This window comes from Primulina tabacum, chromosome 2 (assembly GCF_025594145.1).
Source record: "Primulina tabacum isolate GXHZ01 chromosome 2, ASM2559414v2, whole genome shotgun sequence".
Taxonomy (NCBI): Eukaryota; Viridiplantae; Streptophyta; class Magnoliopsida; order Lamiales; family Gesneriaceae; genus Primulina; species Primulina tabacum.
In genome coordinates, this window is record NC_134551.1 from 2155333 (window position 1) to 2178332 (window position 23000).

The window sequence follows — 23000 nt, forward strand, 5'->3', positions numbered from 1 at the left end:
ATGACCCAAATAAGATATTCGTCTCATAAAATACGACCTGTGAGACTGTCTCATACAAGTTTTTTACTACGATCTTATGGATTATACTAATTAATCGTATTTCATAGAGAATTCAAATATATTTGAATTTTTGTAAAATACTCTGAAATAAAATGAATTATTTTTTTTATAAAAATGATAAAATCACACATTTCTAATACACGAATTAATAATTGAGCTTAAATATCGGATGATTGCTCACTCCATTCTTCTCGAGCTAAATTTTTTTACTTCAATATAAACGAAAGCACAAATTCAATTTCTACCCAAATTAGCATGCTTCAGTAATTTATAGAGATGATGATATCATTTCCTCTCCTAATCTACTTTTAGAATCTCCTCGATCATACAATTTCGAATCAGATTTCGGATTCCCAATTTCCCCATGTTCATTTCTTTTCTAAACACGACCAATTATTAAAAATAGAACCAATTTCCCAATTCAGGCTAGAGTTCATAAGCTTAATTACTACACTGGCCACTTCAACTTTTGTGTCAAAAAGCAAAGAACCATCGAGCAGTTGCTCGCGTATGTCCCTAAACTTTTAAGATGAATCTGCCATAAGGTACGACCATTCTCTACTTGTTCAGTTTGGAATTAGAATTTCTAGAATTGTGCTTGCTAACTTCATAAAACTTATCTTCTCAAATCAAATTTGTTAACATTTAAAAGCAAAAAAATGCCACTATAGTTACACAAATGAAAGGGGAAGAAGAAAGGTAAACGAATGTCACAACATTCTAACCCCAAAACAAATCGAGGAATTGAACGCACTATTTGTACAATGAAATACCCTACAAAACTACTTCTGAAGGGGTGAACTCCTAAGCAGGACAATTCAAGAATGTGAAACAAAATTGGTGTTAATAACCTCCCTTCTAAGCAAGAACAAGAGACACTGAGAGCATGTATCACCCACAAATCAGACAGGTAAGCAATATGATGATCTAAGAACTTCTATCACTCGAGAACTGCTAGGAAACTATCCATCATTGCTTTTCTTTCTTAGCCAAGGATTCCCCCTTGTACTCACTACCCGTGGTGACCACAAATCCCGCTCCAACCTAAATCAACAACGTGGAAATGTAACAAGAAACACAAGCAAAAACTGATAATCTACACGAAGAGGTTTACCTGACAATCTTTAAATATGGCACGCTCTTGCAGTTGTACATTACTGCAGATAATAGAACCTTGGATGGAACAACCATCGCCAATGGTTACATAGTTCATGACAACGGAGTTCGCAATCTACAAATTATACAGGGGGGTCAATAAAACAGTAGAGTTCAGATACAATAAAGATTAAGGTATATAAATAAATTCACTTGAGCTAGACTATAACTTACGCAGTCCATTTGTTTTTTGGTTCAAGGCACATCCAGTTACGTTTTTTTTTTAAAAAAAAAAAACTGTCATGGACTGTGGCAAAATGATTAATTTTGGGCTTTAATATTGAAACATTGTTACGTACGTACCTTCACATTCGAACCTATACGACAATGGCGGCCAATGACAGACTTCTTCACGCTACATTTATCGCCCATCTGCGAACCTTCTCCTACCATACATTGTGGTCCGACCTAAATTGAAATAAACTGAACAGTTGAGTATAAACAACACTTGGAATTTAGCCAGAACTATTTATGCAATAATGCAAGTCTTTCGACATTTATACATATCTATCAATAACCTTTAAGCAATAACATACACAATGTGCATAACTACATATAACATGCAAAATATTATAAATTTCAGACTATATAACTTACAGTAGTCTTAGATCCAAGTATAGCCGAAGGATGAATTATATTGTTCTGTGCAGAAAAAGAATAGCCTGATAGTAGGTGATTTGCATCTCCGACTACCTGCACCATTGAATCATGTAGTATGAGGTTAAAAATAACTCCTTTCAAAGGAAAACAGAAACCAAGTGTCAGGTAAAAACTTAAACAATGAAAACTTACGTCTCGATTTATGTCGCTGAAAGCCTGAATGGAATTTAAGCGTGAACAGTACTTGCTTTTGTTGGCAATATAAACACAACATTTATGAGTTTTTCTTGAAATAGGAGCAGAACCATCAGGACCCCAGGCATAGGTATCATGAAAACCAGGTGCAGATGCATTCGCCAGAAGTTGAGATACCACTGCTTTATTGTTCTGGATAGCATCCTTACCATTGCCATTTTCTTCTGATTGCACTCCACTTAGTAATAATTCACATCTCTGGCGTTTCATCAAAAACCAAAAGAAAGAAATGATAACTGAGTGAAAGGCACCAAAGTAACACACTTGTCAATAAAAAATAATCTAGGCAGAAGACAAACCAGCTGGCTCCGAACAAGATAAGGCAACACGTCACGCCTCAAACTTTGAAAATTTTCTTTCTGATTCAGAATATCTTGGAGAACAGATCTGTAAAAAACTCAAGTGATTAATTAACAATAGAAGAAGATCAATCTATGAGAAAAGAACAACAAACAATGGGGCAGTGGACTAAAACCTCGAACCTTTTGAATGCATACATATGAGCATCCATTAGATCGGCATAAATTTCCATCTGGATTGTTGAGAAGGGAAGAAGTGAGACAGAAAAAGAAGCATTTCAGAAAGAACACAATTGTAATATTTGCATAACATTATGGGTAGCTCATATTGATGTACAAGGATAGTGACCCAACCCTAAGCAATTGGACGGTGAAAAGGTAAAAAACAAGTTTGAACATCTCATGTCCACTATCATGATTTCTAGATAAATCTTTATCTAGGCATACCAGCATGCCCAGCGTTCATAGTTCAAATAATATAGATGGCCAAGCCCTAGCATATCTCCTCTGATTTTCTTAATCGGTCGATACAGGAGGACCGTGAAATAAAGAAATCATTTACCTGGCCAACAGCTCGAAGGATGCTCTTCTGAACTCGAATATCTTTCTCAACTTCAGCTCCTATCACATATTGCAAAGATGTCGTGTAATGGAAAAACAAAATTACCATAATTAAACCTCTAAATTTAACATCTTACCAGCTGCTATATGCAGTAAAAATTGTTTTGTTGGATCCAGTCCGATAATATTATAGCGCGCTGTCTTCTTGGCTTTGTCCTTAGCACCAGATGAGCCTGAATCCGATGGTCCACTGACAGGAACAGAACAAAGCATTGCAGTAACTACAGCATCATGTCGACTATGAGCAGCAGCCACTGCCCCAGGGGGTATTTCACATACCAGATCACCACTCACAACCTAGAAAAGGGATAAAGTTATTGCTGGAGCAGAACGCTTGTAGAAATTGAGAATTGCAAATAACACAAAAAATTCAAACCAAGATATTTTTCGCAGCCAGGAGGTGGTCAATAGCTCTAAGAGCACCAGCTGTTCCAATATCCTCGGGAACTGCGATTACCTGCAACAATTAGATTCCAACCAAGTTACAATAAATCATAAGAATAGAGATTCAATACACAAGTTTGAGCACTTTTACAGAAAAAAGTAGAAGACTAAACTAGAGCAAGCCATGTCAACCTATTACATAAAATAGATATCAATACATTCAGTAGCACGATGAGTAGTTTTAGACATCATTCAAACCCATGCGTATATGTAAACAAGATATGTTTTAGCTCAAGTAAAATGGAACTCCCACTAAATAGATAAATCTAAACCAGTGGTAAACTGTAAGTGACAGACCTAGAAACTAAACTTTTGGATTTACCATGCTGCCAAATTATTCCCAAGAAGCATGAGGAAATTTGTGAGCACAACAAAACTGTCATCCGAACCATATAGTTTACAGGTCGAGGAGAGATTAGAAATGAAGCAAAAAGCATGAATTGAGTAGGCCCATGAATGCAAATTCACAAAAATCTGTTCAACTAATTGTTAGGAAATCACAGGCAAACAAAATTCAACATAATGTCGCCGAGTTTCTAAGATGTGCATTATCCGGCTTACCCTCACTCAGATTTCTATAGCAAGCTACGTGCTTGGAAAGCTATACCTTCACTCGTGTCGAACAATTTATTTTCACTAAAATAAATTGATTAATTACTTGAAAAAATACTCAGATCCCCCGGATATAAATTTCAAATATTGCTGATTTTCTGTGAAGCTATGAGTTCAATATATATTTATTTGAAGCACCGTATGCCTGAAGCACGTGGACGAAATCCATAAAATTAAAGATGACATATATCGTCTATGCTCAACTAAAAAACATGTAAAGAAAACCTATGTTGTAAGATAACACATCCCATGTATAAAGATGTTATCAAAGATCATATTCATTGACAGTCCATTAATCAAGTGACTATTACAGGGTCATGTGCTATTCAACTAAAAAAAATATTAAACTGTCGATTGCCTCGGTTACAATAAAAATCAACTTCCTTATCATGCCACCCATCTTTGTAGCCAGTGTGGCAGTTAACAATTAACAGCAACCTTGAACAGACAAGAGTACTGGCGCTAGCTCAGAAAATAATTTTGTTTCATGCTATTCTGGACCCCAACAACCAATAGCCTCATTTTAGCACTTTAGCATCACATTTTAATACTTCAATAGAAATCACCTACACGACGGATGAACCTAAACACTATGGCAATCGACTCGAAATCAAACAGAATTGAATTCACCTCAACTTGTAACCGATCAACAAATGTGCTCGAAATCCACGCACTGATTAAAAGAGCAGCGCTTTCCCCTTCAACAACCTACAACAATTCAATTAAACAAAACCTCAGTGTTCTCCACTCAGAAACACATTAAGACGGAATTCAGCTAAGAAAATCCACCAGAACAAACGAAGAAATACTCACTACGATGGCATTATTGAGGTCGTTTAGCTCAAGAAGCTCCAGAACATAATACAGAACCGGCGTGTTCGCAACCGGCAGCAGCGCTTTCGGCACCTCCTGCAAATATTTTTCCGACATCAATGGATTGAATGAAAAAAGCCACATAGTATCAAATAAAAAGGCGGACGTTTTTACAGGATTTTCATCACAACTCCATTGAAGATACCTTGGAAACGAGAGGGACCAGGGTTTTAGAATAGCCGCCTGCTAACACCACCACTTGAAAATCCATTCTCCCCACACTTCGTCTTCAGATTACCACTCTTTTGTGGTTCTATTTCCAAATTCATATATTAAAAAATACACACTTAAAATTTATCAATACTCGTAATAAAAAATATTATTTTTAGTAATGAATAACTTAAATATGAGATATGTGTTATAAAATACAATTCGTGAGAACACCTCACACAAATTTTTATCTAATTTCTTTCATCAATCGACTATATCAAATAATTTTTTTAAATGTAAAACTGCATATTTCATTAAAATCCCCCCAAAAAAGTCTCCAAACGATACATGTCATATTATGATTTGTCAAAAAAGAGCCAACGGACGAACCAAAATCATAACATCGATAGACATAAGCTACATAATTATTTTGTATTTTATGATTATCTAGTTCAAAATACTAGAATTTTTTTGGCTTCGACTCTGTTCATCAAGACTTTATAGTTCAAGCACTACTTTTTTCGATGGTTTGAAATCAACCAGAAATGGATAAAAAAATGTTTTTACAACCAAAATGCTTTGTTAATGATAGCATGTTTACTATGAGAAAAACAATAACTATTTTGGAGAGAATCAGGTCCCATAGGGAGGAACTACCTGATATTCCTTACAAATATAAAAACGTTAAAAAAATCGAATTTACAGCTTACATTTCCATTTATCTTCCAACATTTTCTTATTTTTGTACAAAGAGATCTGATTTCATGAAATTGGTCTTTGGTCTTTAAGTCTGTATATTTTTTTTTCTTGTTTATCTTTCTGTTAGTGTCTATTCTATTTTATTAAAGATGAGAACATCATGCTAACCACTTAAAAAAGACATCAATTTTTTCTTCCTACTTTACCTTTATACGATATTAATATTACACTTTTGTTTTTTATTTTTAAATTTCAACACATACTTTTATTTTTATTTTTTTATTTCAACAATTCAAATATCAATTTAATTCCTCCATAATTTGTCAAATTTCATTTTAGTCCATCGATAATGATAAAAAAGATTGTATCGCGTGTACAGAATAACTAGTTTTAATGGAGATTCCATTTTCACATTTCTAATTCTTCCACATCACTTTTAGCTATAAATAATTTTAACACCACCGATTAAACGCACTAAGATAAATGCTCGGAACATCTTTTATCGACATAACATCACAAACAACACAGATAATACATAACCATACAAGAAACGAAGAAAATTGTATCACTTAATGTGATCGAACATGCCGCCAGGTAAGAGATTATTCAGCTTTCAAAATGATAATTGAAAACAAATACTTTTTAACATACAACACAATCACAACTAAACCACAGAAAATCCGCACAACAGAAGAGTTTGGAGTCTTGAACACTCAGCTCTTTGACTTCGAATGCTTAACTAGCCAATCGATGACCTGATCGATGTTCGTGGAGTTCTTGCATGATATCATGAAACAGCAAACCTCCCGATCTGTGATGTTTTTCAAATCCCTGCACAAGCACGGTTTGCTTAATTCAAAATTTTCTGGAAGAAAGATATGCAGGAGCGGTGAATGCTAGTTCACACTATGATAGTCGAGCTTTGAACGATTGAAATTGCACTTCTATACTTACATTTGGTCGGTTAAGGCCTGTTTAGATAGTGCCTGAGGCTTGTCGATCTTGTTTCCTAGCACCAGTAGAGGAATACCACTAAGAGATGGTTTGCTCAGCAAATCGTGAAGTTCACTCTTGGAGATGTTGACGTTCTCATGATCGGCAGCATCAACAACGTAGCTGCCCAAAATCACGTTTAAAAGAGATTAAATTGGAACGGTATTATATATTTAAACCTGTGCAACTAAAACATCATCATCACACGTATTTAAAGATCATACTTCCTACAAGTTGCACAATCACTTGACCGATAAGATTTGAGTTGGGAGTATATTGGTCACTTTTCTTTGCCGTCCTTTTTAAAATAGGAAACTGCCTTCCGATGTGGGAAGTGCGACATCAATCATAGTACAAACTAAGCCACAGAAGACGGAGTTAGTAGCTTACACAATAGCAGAAACTGCACGACAGTACCGCTCCCACATACTGCGAAATCTCGGTTGACCTCCTAGATCCCACAACTTTATTGTAACATTCCCTTTAGTAACTTTCCGCATATTAAACCCTACCTGAATGATAAAAATTCGACTCAGTATTCGAATTAAATGTATTGACAATCTAGAAGCTAACGAAGTAACGAACAAAAACTAGATATAATAATCAACTTGGATTAAACTAGAAAACTTACTGTAGGGATCATGTCTTCACTATATCCACCAGTCTAATGAAAAAAGAGAGAGGCAAAGTAAATGCAAGTGCTTTGATGAAAAATAAAGGAAACATAAGCAAACAGTTGTACAAACATACACAAAAGGATAATGCATTTATTTACTTACAGCGACAACATTTACTAGTGAAGTTTTCCCAGCATTTTGAAGACCTATCAAAGACAGCTCCATTTCTTGCTTGAAAAACAGGCTGAAATAATTGCAAAATGATAAAGAGGAGAAACTATAAAGTACAAGTTCAAAGTAAAGGAGCAAAATTAGAAACATATGATTAAGTTACTTCTCTAAAGACAAACTGATGGTCATTAACATTCTAATGTAGATGTAGTTATTGGTCCTAACTATCCTCAACAGAGTCGCCATGTAACTCTCTGTTCATAATATTACTTCTCCCATATTTACTCACTATAATCTTCTTTCACAACGTCTCGTCTTCTGCACAAAACCTCCACCGTCATTTCCCCAACATGGCCCTGTTTCTCAAACAAATATTCCCAATTCCCAACCCCCCTCGACCTCAAGTCTATAATGATGATAATATCATAATAAATACCCCATGTATTTCCAGTTGATGGCCACCTCCACCACCTTCGAAGGCATGCATCTTTTTTTCTTTTTCATGATTGTTCTAAAATTTTACATATATTGCGTTCAAACTGGTAAGGATACTGAATTACCATTGTTTCTACTAAGTATTACCTCATAACATGTTTTAATGAGCATTACTGCGTTAACAAACTGACTCTTGCAAAACTTATCGATAGAAACTTGGGAGAATATAGTGTACTCGTTGTGTACTATTAAGAGTCATGGACACCGACAAATCACGAACTGCACAAGAGAGACCTTCAACTAGCAGGACAACAACGAATCATGGAGTCAAAAACATACTTGATAAATAATCATCACAACAGGTTTACCTCAATCTGCTTAAGAACGTGGCTAACATAAATACATTGTCAATTGTCATTCGCCAAAAAAGTAACAGTCTAATGGTAGACCACGTTCAAACCTACGAAATTCACATCTTTTTCCACACCAGATTATGGCCATCCCAAAAATAATCCTAAATTCTCAGAATCGTCACAAAGAAAAGTTGATAGATAAATCATAAACATACTCATAAATTATCAAAAATTTCCCAACGCCGAGCACAAACAAACAGACAGTATCAAAAGCAGCCCAAGAAAAGCCTACAACTAAATTTAACATGTAAATCAACTCCATCAAACCAAAACTTCCAACAATCGCATCCCATCGCATTCATTTCCATGTATCAAACATATTGGCTGAAAAACAACAATTTTTTTAATATAAAAACAATTAAAACTAGCAGGAACCAAACCTCCGCAGCCAATTGAGAAAATCGTCCCAGAGACCCATGGCTTCAATTGATCGCGACAGATCTCCAAGTTGTCTTCTCTCAATGGACCTCTCCAAAAAAAGAAAAGAAAATTGTTTTGCCCTGTTGTTCTCTTCGATTGTTTGAATCCTTTTTGAGGCGAGCCGGTGTGTGTAAGAGAACACACACCCGAACACACACCCGAAAAATGGCGGAATGATTCCGTACGAATCCAACGAACCAGAAATGTTCACGTGTCCAATGACGAAATCGCTGCAGATTGGGGCAGCTCCTCTATGTCGCATTACAATTTGTTTCGTGTACCAATCAGATAATGGGGTCGATTGATTGGGCCTCCAAGGCCCACGACATTACAAATTTATTAATTTTTTTCCCAAATTTACTCTCAAATAATAATTAAAAAAAAAAACGATCATTTATGTGGAAAACAGGCAAAAAAAAAAAAAAAACATTACAATATAAAGTTTATTTAAAAAATTAAACATGAAAAACTAGCTTTAATCAAAATCTACATCACCTTAAAAAGGACAAAAAGATAGAATGTTGATGAGAATACATTTGATTAAAAACTTTGAAATATGAATACCTATTCAAACAACTAAAAATAAAATATTATATACATAATCCATCACTTTATTTTGTTTGAATGAAATGATTTTTTTTTTATGCTAAAACCTTTAATATATATAACTACAATTTTTTTAAACCAATATATATAAGGAAAAAACTTATGTGCGATGATCTCACAAGTCGTATTTCGTGAGACGAATATCTTATTTAAGTCATCCATGAAAAAATATTACTTTTTATGCTAAGAGTATTACTTTTTATTGTGAATATCGATAGAGTTGACCCGTCTCACAGATAAAGATTCGTAAGACCGTCTCACAAGAGACCTATTTTATATATAATTATCTTATGTAGGATTTTTTTATAACGATGAAACTCGCAAAAGTTATTTTCCGATTGGCATTAAGCCAACTCCGAAATAACCATAATAGCATGAAAAACATATTAGTCATTTAAAACCGTAATTACAAACTCTATGCGACAGACTTTCGAAAGTTATGATTAATTTGTTTTAATGCATTATTTCTAAATCCGTAAGATTTAATTTTATTGATACTCTATTCATGTGCTGCCAAAACATAACAATGCATATACGGATTCATTCATTGCATGATCCAATAACAAAATAATTCTTAGCACAAACATATTTAATAAAGCAATTATGATACTGGTTATTGCTCCTCTAGCACTATCAAAGCCGCCGCCGCCGCCCCATATCTTCCACCAGCAACACGGCCACCTCCGCTACCTCCCCCTTCACCTATGCCATGCATATAGAATGATATATGAAATGCAGTTAACGCAGTGAATGCCATGTCGGGTTTTAGGTTGAGTACTCATTTGACGATATCAAATCATCATAGCCCAAGCAGGCTCGAGTCTGGAGCCACAGTCTAAGTGCCAGGAAAGGTCAAGTATGTTAGTACCAAATCCGGTCAATACGGATCTTCCAAGCCTACCTCTGCTAATCATCGATTCGGTTCCTGTTACCTAAAAAAAAAAAAAAACCATAATCGTAACTGTAACCACATGGAAAAGTATATTAATCTTAATTTTGTAGTATATAATGAACTTGCATATATTTTTTAAATGGATTGAAATGGTCACCAACCAACTAATATATATACACACATACATGTAAAATTAGTACATGATACCAAACACAGCACATGATCAAATAGACGTATCACTAGCTACACTGCGATTAGTTTCACATATGTAGTGGACTAATAATTAGGCGAGAAAAAAGAAAGAAAGAAAGAGACTCTCAAAGTGAGTTGGAATTCCATCATCGTGATCTAAGCGATTATGTAGAAAATTAAATGTAAATTGAGGAGCATTACTTTAACTCGTGCTTGAATAATTTAGTCATATATATGTGTCTAATGATTATATATACATGAATCAGTTAATCATGAACATTTTAAATTTTGTTAGTTATATGTTCAAAGATTCAAAAAAGCCAATCAGCCATCGATACTCATATATCAAATCTATGAACTAGCAAAGTTCAAGGAAAAAAATTATGATTGCATCATTCCGCGTTCGACTCAATTTTTATCTCATCTCACTAGTAAGCAGTGACACTTAAGTAATTAACATAAAGTATAGCGCAAATTATACCCATGGTAGTTACCGAAGACAAAAGGGGGCAAGACATGCGTTATGTACACTTACATATGGATCAAGAAATCTAATATGCGATGCAACTGATCTAATGATCAAGGTTTTGACAACTAGGAGTCATATGTTAAGTAGGTTATTTGCATTGCAAAAAATGACGGCGCCATGCACATGGAGCACTACTGTCAGATACAAATCTTTCTTTCATATATTGGTTTGAAATAATTTGATAATCGGAAATGGGGGACAACGCAAGCACACTACTCACAGCAATCTTGTGGTGTTCTAGTGAATTGGACCACTTTGTGGCGAAAAAAGCGCCTTCTTTTTACTTGTTCTTCAATCTCCACAGTGCATGGACGCGTTTTTCGAACTCCTATTTAAACCCCACTGCTCCATGCAAACTAATTCAGTGTGGTTGTATGATTCATTTGAGTGTTCTCAATTTGAAATCCATCCCATGGCTGCAAAACGAGTTGTTTGTGTGCTTTTCTTCGTGTTATCATGTGTGGCGATATGTTCGGCAGCAAGGATTATCCTAGAGGCTGTTGATGTGGCTGGGGAAGGGTATGGTGGTGGGGGTGGTGGCGCCGGTGGAGGGTCTGGCGGAGGTGTGGTCGAGCATGGGTATGCGAGTGGTGCTGGAAGAGGTGCTGGAAAAGGTTCTGGGTATGGCGGAGAAGGAGAGCATGGTGCTGGAGGTGGTGGCGGTGGAGGTGGTAGTGGGGGTGGAGGTGGGGCTGCGTATGCTGCTGGGGGGGAGCATGGTGCAGGGTATGGAGGTGGAGGTGGTGAAGGAGGGGGTGCAGGCTATGGTGCGGGAGGTGCACATGGTGGTGGAGGTGGAGGAGGAGGTGGTGGTGGAGGAGGAGGTTCTGCTGGTGGTGGAGGACATGCTGGTGGATACGGAGGAGGTGAAGGGGGAGGCAGTGGAGGTGGCTATGCTGCCGGTGGAGGATATGGGGGTGGCGGAGGCCATGGCGCTGGAGGGGGCTCTGCTAGTGCTGGAGGAGCATCAGCCGGGGGATATGGTAGTGGTGGAGGGGCTGGAGGTGGAGCTGGAGGAGCCCATGGTGGAGGTTATGGCGGTGGCGCAGGAGGCGGTTCAGGCGGAGGTGGTGCATATGCTGGAGGTGAACATGCTAGTGGATATGGTGGTGGCTCCGGTGATGGCGAAGGCGGTGGCTATGCTCCTTGAAGCTTACGCTGCCTCTGTAACATTTAATTATCCATTGGGATAGCTAAATGAAAATAACTGTTCCTATCAAGTTAAAAATTATATTATATATTATAATTGGTAATGGGACTGTCTCCTATGTTAAATATATTACTGATTATTATTAATGTGTTGTGGTATTCTGCACTTGATTGTATCGTACGAGGTAAACTGTTAGTTCGATTCAATGATTAAAAAAGAAACATGTATGAAAATATATATGCTAAAGTAGGGCCTAAGATGGACTACATTCAAATATTTTTTGAAATTAATTTTTTTTGCTGAATATAGACACAGATATAAAAATAATAATATATGAAATTAAAGATATTTGTGATATAATCACACATATAAATCTAGAATATAATAAATAATTTACTTAAATGATGCCATATTTTTTTGTCTCAGCGGTAAAAATATTATCCAAGTTTATATATAATCAACATATTTTATCCTTGTTGTGACAAATAGTTGATTTGAAATAAATTTGTATTGGGTAATGGCTTGGACTTTACTATTTGGAGCAAAGAACGAAGTCTTTTGCTTACAGTGTATATATTACATAGTTTGTGCAGAGGTCTCTGGGTGCTACTCAATGTTAGCTATAGTTGAATCTGGAAGTTTTGTGTGCTTCGATGGTGGGTATGCACGTTTTATGCCAAATAACAAAATGGATCGTCGCTGTCTAGTCAAATTTCAATCTCATCGCAGTAATTCGCAATTTTCCATAACACAGAAGCGATTGCAAACAGGCCAAAAGTCATCATTAAACACCAAAACAAATGAAATTTAAACATTCCCAGAAGAACAATCCCTTCTTCTTCTGGTGGTTAAAACCCAACATTTCATGTTTTTTCTTCACACACAGAAAATGAAAACCAAGAACAAAGCGCCTTAAATTTTCAACCAGAAGCATTCAAGATCCTGCCTATTTCAAAGCACACAAATGCATCAAGACAAGCATACTGTACCTGAGCAGGAGTCAGCCACGGGTTATCCCACCTACTCATAGTCACACTCTTCGGCTTCTTCACCTCCTTCTCCAGCACGATTTCCGCCAACGTTTTAACCCCACAATTCCTCAATTCGCTTCTACCATAGGCATTCGCCGCCAAATCCCTCAAATCCACTGAATTAGCGCTGTACCCAAACTCGTAATCTTCCTCAAGCTTTTCCAAATCAGCTTTGATGCCGATCCCCACGAAAGTGTAGTTGGGATTCGAGAGAAAACCGGTGAGAGAGGACGGGATTCCCGGGGAGTGAATGAGTTGGTAGACGAGACAACGGCGGCCTACGCACAGTTGTAGGGTGGCGACTGGGTTATTGTTGTATCGGTTGTAGGAGGGACGCCACTCGACGTCGAGTCCGACGATGAGGTGGCGGAGCCGGCTGCGATGGATGGACTCCACTTCAGAGATCCACCGGGACACGGTGGCGGGATCGTGGGTCACGGTGGTGTGGATGGTACAGTCGTAGAAGAGAACTTCGTAGGTGTTGTGGGTATCGTAGGGCAATTGGTGGTCGATTATACTTAGGGTCATCGCCATTGTTTCTTGGTCTCTTCTTCTCTGCAAAAAAAAAAAAAAACACTCGATTTCTTTATGGGAAATGAATTGGAAATATGCATCCGTCAATCTATCAACCTTTTTCTTTTCCTTTTTTCCAATTTTCATATGTTTTTCATAATATAACCAAATTCTTATTTGTAATTAATACGATAAATTTAAATATAAATTAAATATTTTTTAAGTCGAGTGTTCGAGTTTTATTAGTAGACAAAATACTACCCATGCTCGCAAGGGTGACCAAGATTTCGCTTAAACTAAATTAACCAAACGAACCGAGTCAATTCAGAAATTCGGTTGGGTTATTTCGAAAATTCGATTTTTAAATAAAAAAAATCGGTTATATCGATTAATTCGGTTCTGTTACGGTTTTTAAAATTTTGAAATCGGTTAACCGAATTAACCGATATAATAAATACTATTATTTAATAAGTTTTTATTATTTATCAATTTTTATATATATATCTTAATTTTTAATTTTAAATCAATATAATATGTATTAATTGTGTTCAAATAAAACTTATACGTTTGTAATGTGTGTGATTTTATGTTTTTATGCATTTTTTAGACCGTAGTGTTCAATAAAAATTACATATATAATTAAAGTTAAATCAATTTTTTTAAAAAAAAATTAATCGGTTAATTCGGTCACCGACCGAACTAACCGATTTTAATTCGGTTCGATTTTCATCGGTTATGAAAATTAATTCGGTCGGTTCGGTTATGGATAAATATTTCGATTCGGTTCGGTTATGGCTAATTCAGTTCGGTCGATAACCGAACCGACCGAATGCTCACCCCTACTCATAATAATATCCTATTGAGTAGGTCTCTGTGAGACGATCTCACGAATTTTTATCTGTGAAACGGATTAATCCTACCGATATTCACAATAAAAAGTAATATTTTTTCATGAGTGACCCAAATAAGATATATGTTTCACAAAATACGATCCGTGAGACCATCTCACACAAGTTTTTAATCATCCAATTTGCTCTAAACATTAGAAAACGTACGATATATTTAATAATTTTTCAAAACAATGTTAAACTATGGTTCTAAGCTACATAATATTTATATTTCATTTATGACCTAAATATAAATGATAATATAATATAGATAGTGAGATAAAGACTGTGTGGTGTTGTGGTGGAGTAAAATATTTAAGAAAAACAAATGTACTTATTAGTCTATGTGAGATTTATTAAGAAATAAGATATTTGGTACAATAGAGGGGGGGAAAAAAAGCATTCCGCTTTCTCGCCATAGGTGATCAAAGGTACTCGGAATAGCAACAATCCCAAGTCCTTGCACGATTTAGCAAGCAACAAAACAGGGTAATGATTCTTTGGGATGTCAAAGAATCACCATACTAGGCGCTAAAGGAGTAGTTTCATACAATCCTCAACACTTCATAGCATAACAATCTTCACCTTTCCGCTGCAAACACCCCCTTCTACCGCGTCCCTCATCGACGGAATCTTTTTTTCGGCAGCATATGCCCTTTATCAAATGAAGGTTTCGGGAGCTCGTCCCATCTCTCAAAAAAATTCAGAGTTTTCTTTCCAAACCTTGCCATTGGTACAAACTTCCTTCTTCCATGTAGGAACTGATGCCTTGATCTCATCGATCAGGAATTTACACGAATCCTGCTCGATGAATGTATGAGATTACAACAAATACACTCTTTCCCCAACCGGGACAGGGACTAAACGGTGTGCCACTGCGATTGAGCTCAAGTTCCACGATGATCTAGCTGACGTACAAATAGATTTGATACAGCGTATTGATATTGGGACGTATTCTTCATATCTCAGCTTCAAGACCGTTTTTCCCTTGAAAGTGTCCCAGGCAGTGCCAGAAAATGTTGCCATTGGTGCATGAACATAGTGGATGAGTTTGCTGATGTTGATCGGGGTATTCTCCTCCTACTATCTCGATTAGATTTCTATCCTCGTCTGACATTTGTTTTTGGCCTTAAGGATTCTCTCCAACAACAAAATATCCAGTAAACAACCAAAATTTTACCAGCGGTGCGGCTAGACCATCAGATATTGGGATACATGAACGAGTGATTTACGAGATAGAGGCAACCTAACAAGGCATCGTCATACGTGTAACTGCAAAAAATAAGAAAACAGAACGACTGAATGAAAAAGAACAAAAGAATTAATGTTACATCCCAACAAAAAAACAATATCTGACTCCTGCAAAATGGAGGAGGCAGATTCTTCTACGACTAATTTTTTGTTCTTACTTCAATGGGCCTTAAAACTTTTCTCGCATTACCCTAAAATTAGCATAAGCATTCTGTAGCGACGTTCAAATTCTATCTAGCCTGAGACACAGATGAATTTATTGCCATAACCGTACTAACATTGAACTAACAAATGCTATTTACAAGCCAAAAGCAGATAAATAATTCGTATGCTAATGACTGTCCAATGATTAAAAATTCACAGTTATTGTTCGTAAACCTGTAATTACCATAAGGCGGTAGGATTCCGTCGGCCCCTAGAACTAACAAGAACCATGTGCTCTGACAGAAACCTTACATGAATATTTGCAAGAGCACCACTACAAGATTATAAAACAATTATTTGGCCACAAAAGTTCATCTTTTCAAGCTCAAGAACACTAAATTCATGTGGCAAAGTAGCAACTCATATTTATCTCTCACCTGTCAATATCTCGAACGCCAAGCAGCACTTCAGATTATCTTAAGCAAGAACAGAAGTTCGTTTTTTTCCTACTGCATATGCAGCCCAATAGATAGCGAAGTGAATTAATATTTTCAAGATTCGACTTCTCAGATGGGGCAGACCATGATTTTGGTCAAGTGTTGAGAGATAGTTCTCCATGAATTAGGGGAGGCAAAAATAAAAAAGAATGCGAGAAACTAATGAAAAACATTGTATATAAAATTTCAATAATTTCTGGTATGAGGTCAGTGGAACCCCTGCTGGAAGATTCACATTTCATCCACATAGAGAATTAGGTGAGATTCCAACATTTTTTGCCTTCCACAAATTGAAGAACCTTTGAATTGATAAATATGTAATCCTTATACCAAAATCCCAGATGAAACGAGTCTCCATATCACCATTTCTGCTTATGAAATCTCTAATATTTAAATCAAAAGTCGAATCTTCACTAACAAACTAGAAAACAAGAAAACACCCTCTACCCCAAACGAAGGCACCCTTTTTAGTAAATCTTGGTGATATACAACGCACACAAAATTCGTTTTGAGTATCTGCAGATTCTAGATAAGTAATCTCCATTAAAACAGTAACAAAAAATAAACAAGGAAAAACAATTCCAATAAGATAAAATAAGACCAAACTCGCAGATGAAATGATAAAATGTTTTCACAGATTCTAACCTCGAGGAGAAGGGACATGGAGGAATCCATGAAAAATGAGTTGAAAACTTCGCTGGACTGAATTAAGATTCCATTCTCACATTTCTTGTCTATATATATATATATTTCATTTCAAAACCATCAAATAGCCTATTACAACTAAATATACTAATAAAATGCACATATACTCGACTCAAACCCAAAATCTCTTCTAAATGTGAGAATATCAGTCGCCATTCTTGGCATCAGACCAAGGAAGAATCCTTGAGCATTACACATTGTTTTTATCGTAGAATAATGTTAAAATTGAGAATATATTTTACCATGATTTTGATCAATCAACATTAATAAAAAAAATGATAATGATAATAATAATCATGGAAAAATATTACAAATAAGAAAATAAGGATGCCGTATTTTGAAATTGAAACATATGGTGGGATATCCACCCAAAACCCAAACCAAAATAGCTAAATACTAGAATTTGTAACAAGTTACTCAAAACAACCACCAAAGTATCAAAGGCTCTGAGATAATTGGATAATGCCGGAAACCATTTTATTAAAACTTGGACGCCAAAACTTCACTGCAAATAATACTAAAAGATAGGAAAATACAATCATATCCTGTGAAACTCAGGTTCGAAATCAAGTTCGCGTATCAAACAATCGACGCAGCAGCAGAAGACACGGAGTATCTAAGTACATTACATATAAATGATAAAATGAAGAAATTAATCACTGAAGATTAAAATAATACAAGTGTAATCAAATGAAGTATGCGAGTAAAAGGGCTCCTAGTCCGATGAGGATGTTTTGTTCAGATTTGGAGGCAAAATTGCCAGGACTTCCGACAGCCTCACTTCCAGTAGACGGGCCTGCTGCACCTGGTCCACCTGATCAAAGAAAAGTACAATAATTACTTATAAATTTTTTTATTGAATATTTTTACAAAGCATGTGTTGGAGAATAAAATACGTTACCTGCTGAAGGAGAAGGGGATACACTTGGTGCAAGTTCTGCTACGGGCACTCCAATGGCTGCATCATCGAAACAAAACCGTCAACCAAAACATTGTTTGGTATGTACTTTTATTTGAAATTTGGACCTAACTAAACCCAAAAAATATTTACACACCACGTCACGTCCAATAATAAACATCATGAAGTTATATATTGAGCATGGAGTTTACGAATGACCCAACTATGAACAAAACGAGTGACCCAACAAATAACGGTGCACAAAAGAATGAACATCTGAAGCAACAGTTGAACTTGAGATCAGATATCATTTCAAGATTGAAATTTGGACCTAAATCAACCCTAAAAGCTAGTACAATAGGAAAACATTGTCCAAGTCCACATATACAACTCCCACAGATTTTATTTAACCGATATCGGACTGCTAACCCATATTATGTCTATAAAAAAAATATAGACAAATCGAGAACACCATGTTCACATGGGTGAGGCTAGGGTGTTCCCTTATACCTGCAGGTGCAGCACAGCCTTTGGATCGGAGTGAACCCCACATATGTGAGATCCACCGATCCAAAGACTATACTCCACCGGGTGTAGCCTCACCCTGTTGACACGATTTTCTTAAAACTTATTTTCTTTCGTATTAATAATATGCATTAGAAACACAAGTAATGAGATGTTAATTTTACAATATTATTTTAATGATATATCCAATTATCCAAATACATCCTCGTCAATGAGATTTACATAAAACAAAAATCATAAATTTCAAATATAAGAATAAATGTGAATTATAAGATATATACTTAATGTCATAACAACCGTAAACCTCGTGTTTTTTTCGTCTCGTATCTTTATATTTTAATTGAATTTCCTAAATCATCCGACACAAGTAGAAATAAATAAATAACCTAGCCAAGCCCAACGTGGTAATAAAAAAGACAAAATTTGTGTGAGATCTCACTGGTTGTATTTTGTGAAACAAATATCTTATTTGAGTCATTCATGAAAAATATTACTTTTTATGTTAAGAATATTATTTTTTATTGTGAATATCAATAGAGTTGACTCGTCCCGTCACACAGATAAAGATTCGTGAAAACGTCTCACAGAAAAACTACTCAATAAAAAAATATGTATCTGGTTTTCGGGTTAAGTATTAAAAAATAAAAACCAAAAACTTAAACCGAACTGAGATTTAATAAACCGTGCAGACCCTACAACTATTGGATACTCATATAACAGTAAATACGGACAGTTGTCAATCATAAAGAATTCACGTGATCTGTTTGCGGAAATTAATGCACACAAAAAAAATCATGAAATAAATTTATACTGTTCATTAATAATAATATCAACATAAAAATAAATAAATGAAAAATAAATAAGACAACAAATGAAACTTTTGTAATATTGAATCTTAACCAGAAATTATCTACAAAGTAATTAGTATAGAGATCTCATTATTGAAGATCACAGATTAAACATAAAATAGTAGAGATATATTTCTTAGGAGTAAAACATAGTGCATATAATTTATTCTCGCAAAGTTGATACAAATCATATCAGAAAACCATTGGACAAAATTATTTAAATTTTTGGTTTTGGTCAAGTCCTGTTGATTGCCGGAGATCTTACGAAAATGAGAATAAATATGAATAAGATGCTTACCCGAACACAAGCTAACCGGAGGAGTCGAGACTTTGCAGACAGAAGGAAGCGTGAGAGCCTTGTTGATATCCACCGGGATTCCAACTTTATCAGGGTTTCCGAGCAGTTGGCACAGGCAAATCGGCTGCGTGGACACTAAATCCGACAGCTCCTTGCAGCAGCCTTTGTCCGGTTTCGTCAAATTGCTGCCTTTCTCCACGAAAGTCAGGCAATCGGACAGTTTTAGAAGGTACACGAAGCAATCTGGGCCTGGAGGAGGCGCCGTCGAGTAAGGTTCCGGAGCATTCGCAGACGATGGCGGCACTGATATTGATGGAATCGGGGAGGACGCAGGTGATATTGAAGCTGCCACTGAGAACAAGGCGGCGAAGAGGAGTACAAAGGCTGTACCGGTGGTGGGGGCGGTGGTTTTGGGCTTCGCCATTGCTGTGATTTGGTGGGGGTGCGTCCTTCTGTGGAAGTGCGAGGTTTAGTTTTGATCAAGTGCTTGCTAGGTTTTCTTGTACGAGGGCCAGTTTGTCATAATAAGGGACTGAATCTCAAGTTTTTAGGCAGTTTGCATTCGCTATTACGGAAAAAGGGGATTTTTATATGTTTATTTATATATGAATCATCTCTTTTTTATTTGTCCAAAATTTATATGTATCTATCTAATTTAGTCCTATTTTTTATTTTTTTCTAATATATTTTTATTTAATTCAGAGTTTTGATATTGGAAAGATAACCAATCATTTACTTAAATGTTTTTTTAATACACATAAGCACTTGTTAAATAAAGATAAAATGCCAAATAATATACAAAAATTGCAGTCAAACTTGTGTATAAATGAACTCACATAGGATTTCAAGGAATGGTTGGTTTTATATTTATTTTATATAAAGGGTTTTATGCTTTTTGGCTTTTTCACACAATCGCAAACATAATCGATATCATCTTAGGTTTACTTTTTCATTTGAAATATGAGATATTGCATTCTACTGCATTCATAAATTATCTCTCTAGCTACTTAGTGAACTTGTACTAACTTTAGCATCGGAGTGCTCACGTCGGAAATACTTGCGCTCCACTGACATTTTCTTGTTGCTTGTCTGTAGATCGTTTGACCCGGGCTCATCCCATTAGGTCAGGCCATCCAAGTTCATCAATCAGGTCAAAATCGTCACAGAAAAATTACACATATCTATTCGATAAATTATCCACTCAATTCACTCCATCTACCTAGACATGATCAAATACAATTATATATACAACAATATATACTTCGTGTTATGATCACTGTCAGGATAAAGAGATAGTCAACTTAAATGTTAAAACACAAAATACTTGTGTATGCGATCCTTGATCGAACATGAGCAACGACTTTTAGCCAACCTTTGTCTAGACAATAATTTTGTCGCGCGGTCCAATGCCAAACTGCATGCGTTGGTTTACAACTGAGACGTATTCATATTTGAGACGTATTTCCTTCTTCCACACATGCAATTTTTTGACCATATTTTTAGCAATGAATTCGGTGTTTTTTTTTAAAAATAAATAAATATCTTTGTATGTAAACCTCCTATCAATGTTACTTGCAGTTTGAGCAAAAGAATAATTTGCCCTTTTATCTTATATTATTGAATAAAATTATGTAGTTTATATCTCATAGACAAGTGGGAAAGTAATCCTAATTTCTCCGTGACATGGTAAAAAAAATTATACGTGTTTTTTTTTTTTTAAAACGCAAATTGACCATTTTCTAAGTGATTGTTTGCTTGATTTCTATAAATCGATCACTAATATAAATAAATATTAATTGTTTTTTCGATGTAAAATCAGCAAAAAAATAAAGTAAATCTTCATTACCAAGCAAACACTAGTTTTATTTGAATCATAGGAGATTTTCTAAAAAAAATAAATATTCCAAGCTTTTTTTTCTTTGTAAATACTCATATTTTCATATAAAATAAAAACTTTAAATACTCTATCCACAAAATAAATTTAAATTTTATAAACTTTTAAAGATTAATTATACGAAAATGAAAATCTGAAGAACGCATGTGAGGATACCACCCCATCCAATTGTCGTTCACACGTTTCAAGGAAAAAAAAAACTGTCTAAAGTTATCAAGGCATTTATTATTACAGATGGAAAGATATTAAAAAAAATTCGATGGCCAAATAAATGCAACATGTCTGCAATATATGCTGTCTTCTGTTACTGATGATATTAAATATTAGGCAAAAATTTGTATATTTTATGAGATATATTTTTTATTTAGGTTATTTATAAAAAAATATTATTTTTTATGCTAAGAATATTACTTTTTATTATGAATATGATAGTATTAACACATCTCACAGATAAAAATTTCTGATACCGTCTCACAAAAAATTTACTCTAAATATTATCTCCAAACTATATATTTTCCATAAAAATGAATAAGATATATTTTCAAAATTCATTAAATACACGGCCTTTATTTTCTCACCAATCGCCGCCTTTACTATCCTGAATGACAGGTGGTAGATATATATAATGGGTTTTCCAGCTACACCAATTTGACACATCTTTGCTGAAATACATTAAATACGGGAGATAAAAATTAAAATATATAATAATTGAACCGATGAATGAAACCGGTTCAGAATGAATTGAATCGGGCATGGTTGTTTGTTTGAGGATGCGGTTGCTTGAAAACAAATACGAGGGGATGTTTGACTACTTGTACAATAATTCATCACCAACTTATTGGAGGAGTTTTATTTATATTAGTTTATATATGAATAATTATATAATATCTGATAAGTTAAACTCAAAATAAAATGATCAAGAAATATTTCGGATTATTTATCCGGAATCACGTTTTATATTTTCTCTCTCATCAAAAAAAGAGAGTAAAGAATAAAAAACTAAATATTTTCCCAAGAAAAATAGTGCGTATACATGGAATATCAAAGCACATTATAAAGAATTCAGAATTATGATTTCTGATACGCTTAAGTTTTCAGTCAAATTATTTATGATTTAGTACGATAGATTATTGTTTCTATGATTCTTTCCAACATTCTAATTTTTTTTATTCCCCTAGTAAGGTAATCATGCCCCTAGTATACACATGTTCGTATATACAAACGACCAACGATGACCAACAAACGTGATATGTGTACATAACAAATCGGGAATTCCTTCGACAAATTATTATGTTTTATGTTATTGTTATTTTACTCATTAAA

At 35.2% G+C, this 23000-nt stretch overlaps 5 protein-coding genes across 6 annotated transcripts; 1 reads left to right on the forward strand and 4 right to left on the reverse strand.

Annotated features, from left to right (window-relative positions):
* Positions 1–760: 760 nt before the first annotated feature.
* LOC142524269 (translation initiation factor eIF2B subunit gamma-like) lies at positions 761–5159 on the reverse strand. Its single transcript, XM_075628168.1, has 13 exons — positions 5065–5159; positions 4860–4955; positions 4677–4754; positions 3367–3447; positions 3068–3287; positions 2932–2990; positions 2553–2602; positions 2370–2457; positions 2008–2268; positions 1813–1908; positions 1519–1623; positions 1175–1291; positions 761–1104 (listed from the first exon to the last, which is right to left on the reverse strand). The coding sequence occupies exons 1-13, from the start codon at positions 5128–5130 to the stop codon at positions 1030–1032; spliced, it is 1392 nt and encodes a 463-aa protein (XP_075484283.1). The 5' UTR covers positions 5131–5159; the 3' UTR covers positions 761–1029.
* A 1091-nt stretch (positions 5160–6250) lies between these two features.
* On the reverse strand, positions 6251–9101 carry LOC142524277 (ADP-ribosylation factor-like protein 8b). Its single transcript, XM_075628180.1, has 6 exons — positions 8778–9101; positions 7541–7622; positions 7393–7425; positions 7152–7273; positions 6723–6884; positions 6251–6599 (listed from the first exon to the last, which is right to left on the reverse strand). Exons 1-6 carry the CDS (start codon positions 9077–9079, stop codon positions 6482–6484), a joined length of 819 nt encoding a protein of 272 aa, XP_075484295.1. The 5' UTR covers positions 9080–9101; the 3' UTR covers positions 6251–6481.
* Positions 9102–11353: 2252 nt separating this feature from the next.
* Positions 11354–12423, forward strand: LOC142524284 (uncharacterized). Its single transcript, XM_075628193.1, has one exon. It carries the CDS (start codon positions 11386–11388, stop codon positions 12184–12186), a length of 801 nt encoding a protein of 266 aa, XP_075484308.1. The 5' UTR covers positions 11354–11385; the 3' UTR covers positions 12187–12423.
* Positions 12424–12946: 523 nt separating this feature from the next.
* On the reverse strand, positions 12947–13836 carry LOC142524294 (3'-5' exonuclease-like). Its single transcript, XM_075628206.1, has one exon. The coding sequence runs from the start codon at positions 13749–13751 to the stop codon at positions 13107–13109; it is 645 nt and encodes a 214-aa protein (XP_075484321.1). The 5' UTR covers positions 13752–13836; the 3' UTR covers positions 12947–13106.
* Positions 13837–17666: 3830 nt separating this feature from the next.
* On the reverse strand, positions 17667–20357 carry LOC142524295 (non-specific lipid transfer protein GPI-anchored 11-like). Of its 2 annotated transcripts, none has more exons than XM_075628227.1 (3): positions 19784–20357; positions 18116–18172; positions 17667–18019 (listed from the first exon to the last, which is right to left on the reverse strand). In XM_075628227.1, the coding sequence occupies exons 1-3, from the start codon at positions 20205–20207 to the stop codon at positions 17901–17903; spliced, it is 600 nt and encodes a 199-aa protein (XP_075484342.1). In that variant the 5' UTR covers positions 20208–20357; the 3' UTR covers positions 17667–17900. The 2 variants fall into 2 exon arrangements, with proteins under 2 accessions (XP_075484342.1, XP_075484336.1); XM_075628221.1 differs by having other exon boundaries at positions 17667–18028; positions 19784–20354.
* Positions 20358–23000: the final 2643 nt, after the last annotated feature.